This window comes from Coregonus lavaretus (genome assembly GCF_964263955.1).
Source record: "Coregonus lavaretus genome assembly, chromosome: 33".
Taxonomy (NCBI): Eukaryota; Metazoa; Chordata; class Actinopteri; order Salmoniformes; family Salmonidae; genus Coregonus; species Coregonus lavaretus.
Genome location: NC_140020.1, coordinates 34,213,086 through 34,223,590, shown reverse-complemented (window position 1 = coordinate 34,223,590; position 10,505 = coordinate 34,213,086). Strand labels below are relative to the sequence as shown.

The following is a 10,505-nucleotide window of genomic DNA, read 5'->3' as shown; positions in this document are numbered from 1 at the left end:
ATTTAGCTGACACTTTTATCCAGAGCTACTTACAGGAGCAATTATGGTTAAGTGCCTTGCTCAAGGGCACATCGACAGATGTTTCACCTAGTCAGCTCTGGGATTTGAACCAGCGACCTTTCAGTTACTGGCCCAACGCTCTTAACTGCTAGACTACCTGCCGCCATAGGAATGGATCACTACACCTCTACAGAGGGGGACTACTTTTCGTGGATGTTTGGAACAAATGGAGCCTATTATTTGTGTGTGTAGGCTAGTTCATGCTGTGTTGGAAGCCTTGTAGCAGTCTGTACTGTAATTAGTACATAATTGCAACATAATTGTACAGTAATAGGCCTAATTGTACAGTAATAATTGTATAATTGTACATTATTAAAGGCTTAATATAACTCAACTATTGAGTTTTATCCGCTTTAGGTGTGGTAGTGGTAAAGGTAGAGGTATCCAGGGATGTAATAACTTAACTCTCCCTCCCTCCTTTCTCCAGGTGTGGTAGCCGTGGTCGAGGTATCCCAGGATGCCGTTGGTGAAGAGGACTATCGAGCCCAGGCACCTGTGCCACACGGTGCTGCCGCGGGCCATCAAGAACGAGCTGGAGTGTGTGACCAATGTGTCCCTGGCTAACGTCATCCGACAGCTCAGCAGCCTCAGTGAGTCACACACAATGTCTGCACACATACACACCTTAATAATACACACACACGGACACGCCGAAAACACGTTGTTGCACACGCATGCTCACACACACTGTTCACACTCACACCTAAACAACACACTTCGTACCCACATTTTTCTGTTAGGTAAGCACGTTTCTTCTTTTATTATGCTTGACTGTATTACTGCATTATACTTAAGTGTGTGTATTAAGTGTATGTTCTCTGTGTGTGTGTGTTCTACAGGTAAGTACGCAGAGGATCTGTTTGGGGAGCTGTTCAACGAGGCCCACTCCTTCTCCTTCCGGGTCAACTCCCTCCAGGAGCGCGTGGACCGCCTCTCTATCAGCGTCACTCAGCTAGATCCTAAAGAGGAGGAGCGTGAGTACCACACACCATGTTTTACATATCTCAACCTAAAGAGGAGCGTGAGTACCACACACCATGTTTTACATATCTCGACCTAAAGAGGAGTGTGAGTACAAACACACACACACCAGTGTCAAACACAAACACACATATATGCAGGCAACCGTACTCTCACACTCAGACACTCTATCCTCACACACTCCTTTCTCTAGCACTTCCACCACTAATTATTCCTTATCAGGATAAACCCATTCCTGTGTGTGTGTGTGTGTGTGTGTGTGTGTGTTAATGGCCTTATTAGAGGAACAGGCCACAGTGAGACGGTGTCATCTATCATCCCAGCAGCTCCAAAGAGCCACACTGTATAAACCAAACCCTTCACACACACAGACACTCCCTCATCCGCAGGCTCAATAAGCCCTCATTATAGCCATTCTAACCAGACGTCCACTGATTCACTTAGCTCTGCCTCACACAATGGCCTGTCTTTGTGAGCAAATGAGATATCCAGATATATGTGATATGTAATAGTGGTTTAATAAAAAGGAGAGGGATAATGCCCGGCTGTCAGTGGAGGGGCCTGGTTAGGGCTGTCAGGTAAAACAAGTTCTAGAGAGAGTGGAGTAGGGGGAGAGAGAGAGAGATGGAGAGAGAGACAGAGAGAGAGGGGAGAGAGAGAGAGGGACTTAGAGAGAAGGAGTGTAGTAGTAAACCAATACCACGCTTCTGTTGCGCCATATCGATTTCCCATTGGCCAACAGGGTTTTTACAGCTTGGATTAGAGAGGTAGAGGTAGATAGATATAGTGCCTTCCGAAAGTATTCAAAACCCATGACTTTTTCCACATTTTGTTGTGTTACAGCGTGAATTTAAAATGGATTAAATTGAGATGTTTTTGTCACTGGCCTACACACAATACCCCATAATGACGAAGTGAAAACAGAAAAGTTTGCAAATGTATTGACAATGAAATACAGTGAGGGAAAAAGGTATTTGATCCCCTGCTGATTTTGTACGTTTGCCCACTGACAAATAAATTATCAGTCTATAATTTTAATGGTAGGTTTATTTGAACAGTGAAAGACAGAATAACAACAAAAAAATCCAGAAAAACGCATGTCAAAAATGTTATAAATTGATTTGCATTTTAATGAGGGAAATAAGTATTTGACCCCCTCTCAATCAGAAAGATTTCTGGCTCCCAGGTGTCTTTTATACAGGTAACGAGCTGAGATTAGGAGCACACTCTTAAAGGGAGTGCTCCAAATCTCAGTTTGTTACCTGTATAAAAGACACCTGTCCACAGAAGCAATCAATCAATCAGATTCCAAACTCTCCACCATTGCCAAGACCAAAGAGCTCTCCAAGGATGTCAGGGACAAGATTGTAGACCTACACAAGGCTGCAATGGGATACAAGACCATCGCCAAGCAGCTTGGTGAGAAGGTGACAACAGTTGGTCCGATTATTCGCAAATGGAAGAAACACAAAAGACCTCTCAATCTCCCTCGGCCTGGGGCTCCATGCAAGATCTCACCTCGTGGAGTTGCAATGATCATGAGAACGGTGAGGAATCAGCCCAGAACTACATGGGAGGATTTTGTCAATGAGCTCAAGGCAGCTGGGACCATAGTCACCAAGAAAACAATTGGTAACACACTACGCCGTGAAGGACTGAAATCCTGCAGTGCCTGCAAGGTCCCCCTGCTCAAGAAAGCACATATACAGGGCCGTCTGAAGTTTGCCAATGAACATCTGAATGATTCAGAGGAGAACTGGGTGAAAGTGTTGTGGTCAGATGAGACCAAAATCGAGCTCTTTGGCATCAACTCAACTCGCCGTGTTTGGAGGAGGAGGAATGCTGCCTATGACCCCAAGAACACCATCCCCACCGTCAAACATGGAGGTGGAAACATTATGCTTTGGGGGTGTTTTTACTGCTAAGGGGACAGGACAACTTCACCGCATCAAAGGGACGATGGACGGGGCCATGTACTGTCAAATCTTGGGTGAGAACCTCCTTCCCTCAGCCAGGGCATTGAAAATGGGTCGTGGATGGGTATTCCAGCATGACAATGACCCAAAACACACGGCCAAGGCAACAAAGGAGTGGCTCAAGAAGAAGCACATTAAGGTCCTGGAGTGGCCTAGCCAGTCTCCAGACCTTAATCCCATAGAAAATCTGTGGAGGGAGCTGAAGTTCGAGTTGCCAAACGTCAGCCTCGAAACCTTAATGACTTTGAGAAGATCTGCAAAGAGGAGTGGGACAAAATCCCTCCTTAGATGTGTGCAAACATGGTGGCCAACTACAAGAAACATCTGACCTCTGTGATTGCCAACAAGGGTTTTGCCACCAAGTACTAAGTCATGTTTTGCAGAGGGGTCAAATCCTTATTTCCCTCATTAAAAAGCAAATCAATTTATAAAATATTTGACATGCATTTTTCTGGATTTTTTTGTTTGTTATTCTGTCTCTCACTGTTCAAAGTGTCAGTAGGCAAACGTACAAAATCAGCAGGGGATCAAATACTTTTTTCCCTCACTGTACAAAAATATCTAATTTACATAAGTATTCACACCCACAGTTTTTCTGGGTAAGTCTCTAAGAGCTTTGCACACCTGGATTGTACAAGATTTGCACATTATTCTTTTTAAAATTCTTCAAGCTCTGTCAAGTTGGTTGTTGATCATTGCTAGACAGCCAGTTTCTTGCCATAGATTTTCTAACCGATTTTAAGTCAAAACTATAACAAGGCCACGCCGGAACATTCAGTGTCGTCTTGGTAAGTAACTCCAATGCATATTTGGCCTGGTGTTTTAGATTATTGTCCTGCTGAAAGGTGAATTTGTCTCCCAGTGTTTGTTGGAAAGCAGACTGAACCAGGTTTTCCTCTAGGATTTTGCCTCTGTTCTGTTTCTTTTTATATATTAAAAACTCCCTAGACCTTGCCGATGACAAGCATACCCATAACATGATGCAGCCACCACCATGCTTGAAAATATGAAGAGTGGTATCGCTTTGTATTCAGGACATAAAGTTAATTTATTTGCCACATTTTTTGCAGTTTTACTTTAGTGCCTTATTGCAAACAGGATGCATGTTTTGGAATATTTTTATTCTGCACAGGCTTCATTCTTTTTACTCTGTTATTTAAGTTAGTATTGTCAAGTAACTACAATGTTGTTGATCCATCCTCAGTTTTCTCCTATCACAGCCATTCAACTCTGTAACTGTTTTATAGTCACCATTGGCCTCATGGTGAAATCCCTGAGTGGTTTCCTTCCTCTCCGGCAATTGAGTTAGGAAGGATACCTGTATCTTTGTAGTGACTGGGTGTATTGAGACACCATCCAAATTGTAATTAATAACTTCACCATGCTCAAAGGGATATTCAATGTCTGCTTTTTTTATTTTTACCCATCTACCAATAGGGTACCCTTTGTGAGGCATTGGAAAATGTCCCTTGTCTTTGTGGTTGAATCTGTGTTTGAATTTCACTGCTCGACTGAGGGACCTTACAGATAATTGTATGTGTGGGGTACAGAGATGAGGTAGTCATTCAAAAATCATATTAAAAATGATCATTGCAGACAGAGTGAGTCCATGCAACTTATTATGTGACTTGTTAAGCAACATTTTACTCCTGAACTTATTTAGGCTTGCCATAAAAAGGGGTTGAATATTTATTGACTCAAAACATTTCAGCTTTTCATTTTTAATTAATTTGTAAACATTTATAATAACATCATTCCACTTTGACATTGAGTGTAGGCCAGTGACAAAAATGTAATCCATTTAATCCATTTAAAAATCAGGCTGTAACACAACAAAATGTGGAATTGTGGAAAAAGTCAAGGGGTGTGAATACTTTCTGAAGGTACTGTATACTATACTGGACTGGGCTACCTCTGTACGTTAGCTCAACACATTGGTACCCAGGCTAGGGGGGAGGGGGCTGTAGTAGAGTTTGTAACTTAGAAGTAAGAGGTAATAATGTTTATTAGTTCACATGATCAATACTTAAAGATTTGAGCATGGCATGTATCAGTGCTGTGTGTGGAGTTGTTGCCTTCTTGGAGTTATTCTTGTATTCACTTTTAGTTATATTAGTGTCCCACTTAGGTCCCTCACAACTTTCACACACACTCCTCCTTTTCTCCTCTTCCTCCATTCTTCCACTGCATCTTCATCCCTCTCTTCCCCCTTCTCCACATATTTGTGCTAATGTTATGATGGGTGTGATTTAATAGTCCAGTCTGCTATAGAGTGAGAGGATATAATACACTCCCCCCCCCCTGCCTTCTGTGTTGTAGCTCCGGCTCTGTCCTATAGGTGACAGTGAATAAGGATCAGATCCATTTGGGTTGGGGTGTGGGGTTGGGGCAGGGTAGTGTGGGTTTGGGTTTGGGTTTGGGTTGGGGCAGGGTGGGGTAGAGGGACAGAGACACGGCTGTATTGCATAATGCTGAGCACTGCAGTAAAAGCAGTAGAGTGTTAAGTCTTTGTACTGCAGACTGCAGCGGAGGTTAAAATGGCCGAACTGTCTGCAGGTTAGTTAGAGATCTCCAGCTGCAGAGAGTTGCAGTATGTGCCATTAGACTCCACACAACAGTGTGTGTGTGTGTGTGCCATTAGCCTCCAAACAATAATCATTATAAGATAATTTAATCATCACAGAACAGCAGGAGTTACTGTAAAGATACAACAGTACAGAAAGTAACACAGCTTGTTCTGCAACTATATGACAAAATGGGGAAAGAAGTGGTAAAGAGATAAAAATGGGGGATGTAGTAAAAAGAGCGAGAGAGATGGACGTTATGGGAGGGGCTTAAGATTTGTTTCCTGTAAAATGTACGTTTCATCCCCCACCGCACACACACACCCCTCTCCACCGCAGGCATTCTGGGTAATGGTCTGTGTGAGTCTGTAATCCATGATGAGAGACCGTCAGGAGGCCGCAGAGCAAGGGAAGGAGAGGAGGATGAGAGAGAATGATTGCAGGCGGCGTCACGTTGTAAATCAAGGCAGGGGGTAAGGAGATAAAGAGAGGTCGCTGAGAGGAGGACGGGAGTGGGGGATGAAGAGGATAAAGGGGGGCTCTTGAAGGAATAGAACCATTGAGGGGGATGAGGTTTACATTAACACAAGGGTGGGAAGGGCTGGTGTGTGTGTGTGTGTGTGTGTGTGTGTGTGTGTGTGTGTGTGTGTGTGTGTGTGTGTGTGTGTGTGTGTGTGTGTGTGTGTGTGTGTGTGTGTGTGTGTGTGTGTGTGTGTGTGTGTGTGCGCATATTGGAGTAAGGTGGAGTGGTTGTATGTAGGTGAGCTATCTAAAGAGAGAGCATGCAGGATGACTAGCTCATGGGTAGAGAGGAGAGAGAGGACACTGTTTTGATGCATACAGCAGCGTCACTGTCCTATACACATATTTAGCAGATGTTATTGTGGGTGTAGCGAAATGCTTGTGTTCCTACCTCCAACAGTGCAGTAATATCTAACAATTCACAACAATACACACAAATCTAAAAGTAAAACAATGGATTTAAGAAATATATAAATATTAGGATGAGCAATGTCGGGTCCGGAGTGTATATATATATATATATATATTACACTACCGTTCAAAAGTTTGGGGTCACTTAGAAATGTCCTTGTTTTCGAAAGAAAAGCAATTTTTTTGTCCATTAAAATAACATCAAATTGATCAGAAATACAGTGTAGACAATGTTAATGTTGTAAATGGCTATTGTAGCTGGAAACGGCTGATTTTTAATGGAATATCTACATTGGCGTACAGAGGCCCATTATCAGCAACCATCAGTCCTGTGTTCCAATGGCACGTTGTGTTTGCTAATCCAAGTTTATCATTTTAAAAGGCTAATTGATCATTAGAAAACCCTTTTGCAATTATGTTAGCACAGCTGAAAACTGTTGTGCTGATTAAAGAAGCAATAAAACTGGCCTTCTTGAGACTAGTTGAGTATCTGGAGCATCAGCAATTGTGGGTTCGATTACAGGCTCAAAATGGCCAGAAACAAATAACTTTCTTCTGAAACTCGTCAGTCTATTCTTGTTCTGAGAAATTAAGGCTATTCCATGCGAGAAATTGCCAAAAAACTGAAGATCTCGTACAACGCTGTGTACTACTTCCTTCATAGAACAGCGCAAACTGGCTCTAACCAGAATAGAAAGAGGAGTGGGAGGCCCTGGTGCACAACTGAGCAAGAGGACAAATACATTAGAGTGTCTAGTTTGAGAAACAGGCTTTTTCTTTGCAACTCTGCCTAGAAGGTCAGCATCCCGGAGTCGCCTCTTCACTGTTGATGTTGAGACTGGTGTTTTGCGGGTACTATTTAATGAAGCTGCCAGTTGAGGACCTGTGAGGCGAGTTGCTGGCTCCAGGTGGTGGAGTTGGCAGCGAAGAGTCGTCTCCATGTCCTGATTGTCTCGCTCCGACTGGCCATTAGACTGTGGGTGGAACCCGGAGGACAGGCTGGCCGACGACCCAATGAGCGTGCAGAACGTCTTCCAGAACCGGGACAAGAACTGAGGACCCCGGTCGGACCCCATGTCCACCGGGAGTCCATGGATCCGGAAGACATGTTGCACCATGAGCTGGGCCCTGGCAGAGGGTAGTTTGGGGAGAGGAATGAAATGGGTGGCTTTGGAAAACCGGTCCACCACAGTAAGGATGACGGTGTTGCCATCAGACAGGGGGAGACCAGTGACGAAGTCCAGGGATATGTGTGACCAGGGACGCTGAGAGACAGGAAGGGGTTGAAGGAGACCAGCCGGTGCTTGCTGAGGAGTCTTATTCTGTGCACAGATCGTGCAGGGGGCGACGAACGCGGAGACTTCAGGGACCATGGTAGGCCACACCAAAAGCGTTGTCACACAAAGGTCAGGGTCCGACGGAAACCTGGGTGGCAGGTAAGCCGTGAGGCCCACTCCAGGTCTGTGGAACGGACAGTGTCAGGAACAAACAGCCGGTTATCTGGGCCCCCGGGGTTCGGCTGGGAATGCTGCGCCTCACGGACCTGCTTCTCAATTCCCCAGCTGAGAGCCACCGCCAGACACGAGTTGAGAGGATGGTCTCGGGGTCCGATGGGGTAACCGCGGGGCTATAGTGGTGTGAGACCGCATCCGGCTTGATATTATTGGAACCCGGGCGGTAGGAGAGGGAGAAGTTAAACCGGGTGAAAAGCAGGGCCCACCTAGCTTACCTGGAATTGAGACACTTGGCGGTGCGGAGATATTCCAGGTTCTTATGATCCATCCACACAATGAAAGGATGTTCCGCCCCCTCCCACCAGTGCCTCCACTCCTCCAACACCATCTTCACCGCAAGAAGCTCACGATTCCCCACATCGTAATTCCTCTCAGTGGCGTTAAGATGATGGGAGAAGAAGGCGCAGGGATGCAGCTTGAGGTCCATGGCAGAACGCTGGGACAGGACCGCCCCTATTCTGACATCCGACGCGTCGGCCTCCACCACGAACTGACGGGACGGGTCAGGATGAACTAATATGGGAGCTGTGGTGAAGCGGTGTTTGAGGTCCTGGAATGCCCGGTCTGCAGCTGGGGACCACGTAAACGGAACCTTGGGAGAGGTGAGTGCAGACAGGGAAGAAGCCAGGGTGCTGTAACCCCGGATAAAGTGCCGATAAAAATGGGAAAATCCCAGGAAGTGTTGCATCTGCACTCTGGATGTAGGTTGGGGCCAATCCACCACCGCTCTCACCTTTCCGGGATTCATCTGTACATTCCCCGCAGTGATGATGTAACCAAGGAAGGGGATGGTGGAGCGATGGAATTCGTATTTTTCCGCTTTCACAAAAAGCTGGTTCTCCAGGAGGCGATGGAGGGACCTGTCGGACGTGGAGCACGTGTTCTTCGGCTGAGCGGGAGAAAACGAGGATGTCGTCGAGGTAGACGAAGACAAACCGGTTCAACATGGCGCGCAGAACGTCATTAACCAGGGCCTGGAACACAGCTGGAGCGTTGGTAAGACCATATGGCAGGGTTCTTCAATTCCGGTCCTGGAGGGCCGAAACACCTCTGTTTTTCATCCTCTCCTTCTAATCAGGGGCTAATTCAGACCTGGGACACCAGGTGAGTGCAATTAACTACCAGGTAGAAATAAAAAACAGAAGTGTTTTGGCCCTCCAGGACCGGAATTGAAGAACCCTGCCATATGGCATGGCTAGATATTCGTAGTGACCGCTGGCCGTGTTGAAGGCAGTCTTTCACTCGTCCCCATCCTGTATCCGCATCAGGTGGTAGGTGTTCCGCAGGTCCAACTTGGAGGAAACGGTGGCCCCATGGAGCATCTCGTGGCCGAGGCGATGAGTGGTAGCAGGTAGCGGTTCTTAACCGTGATGTCATTGAGGCCCCGGTAGTCGATGCACGGGCGCAGGGTTTTGTCCTTCTTCTCCACAAAGAAGAACCCTGCGCCGGCGGGGGAGGCAAAAGGCCGGATACACCCTGCAGCCGGGGAGTACTCAATTTAGGTCTCCATAGCCTTGGTCTCCAGACCCGACAGTGAATACAGTCATCCCCGGGTGGTGTGGTGCACGGGAGAAGGTTGATCCCGCAGTCATAGGGTCGGTGCGGAGGAAGTGAAGTGGCCCGGGCCTTACTAAAAACCTCCCGGAGGTCCTGGTACTCTTTGGGAATGGCGGAGAGGTCCAGGGCAACTTCCGAGCCCACAGGAAGGCGTCCCAGGGCAGGCTGTGCCGACTTCAGGCAATGGGCGTGGCAGAACGGGCTCCAGCCCATGATGGCACCAGCAGTCCATTTGATGCGGGGATTGTGTTGCTGGAGCCAAGACAATCCCAATACCAAGGGAACCTGAGGGGACTTAATAAGTAGGAATTGGATAGTCTCGCTGTGGTCCCCTGACACTCGTAGGTTGATGGGAGTGGTATTGTGGGTGACCCTGGCTATAGTGTGCCCATCTAGCGCTCTAACGTCCATGGGAATGGAGAGTGGGGATGTTCAGCTCGGACGCCAGAGTAGCGTCCATAAAACTCTCATTCACTCCTGAGTCAATGAGTAATCAAATCAAATCAAATCAAATTTGATTTGCCACATGCGCCAAATACAACAGGTGTAGACATTACCATGAAATGCTTACTTACAGCCCTTAACCAACAATGCATTTATATCTTAATAAAAAAGTAAAATAAAACAACAACAACAAAAAGTGTTGAGAAAAAAAGAGCACAAGTAAAATAAAATAACAGTAGGGAGGCTATATACAGGGGGGTACCAGTGCAGAGTCAATGTGCGGGGGCACCGGCTAGTTGAGGTAGTTGGGGTAATATGTACTGTACATGTGGGTAGAGTTAAAGTGACTATGCAGCAGCGTAAAAAGATGTAGTGTGGGTGCAAATAGTCCGGGTAGCCATGATTAGCTGTTCAGGAGTCTTATGGCTTGAGGGTAGAAGCTGTTGAGAAGCCTTTTGGACCTAGACTTGGCGCTC

General features: G+C 46.3%; 1 protein-coding gene across 1 annotated transcript in view; it reads left to right on the top strand.

Moving 5' to 3' along the window:
- Nucleotides 1–517: 517 nt before the first annotated feature.
- LOC311108333 (actin-binding protein WASF1-like) overlaps nucleotides 518–10,505 on the top strand; it is a gene marked incomplete at both ends in the record, with an annotated part of 76,687 nt that continues 66,699 nt past the window's right edge. Inside the window, 2 exons of the mRNA XM_084150961.1 lie at nucleotides 518–650; nucleotides 900–1,034. Of these exons, the coding sequence (XP_084007087.1) occupies nucleotides 518–650; nucleotides 900–1,034 (268 nt within the window). The remainder of the gene's footprint in view (nucleotides 651–899; nucleotides 1,035–10,505) is intronic.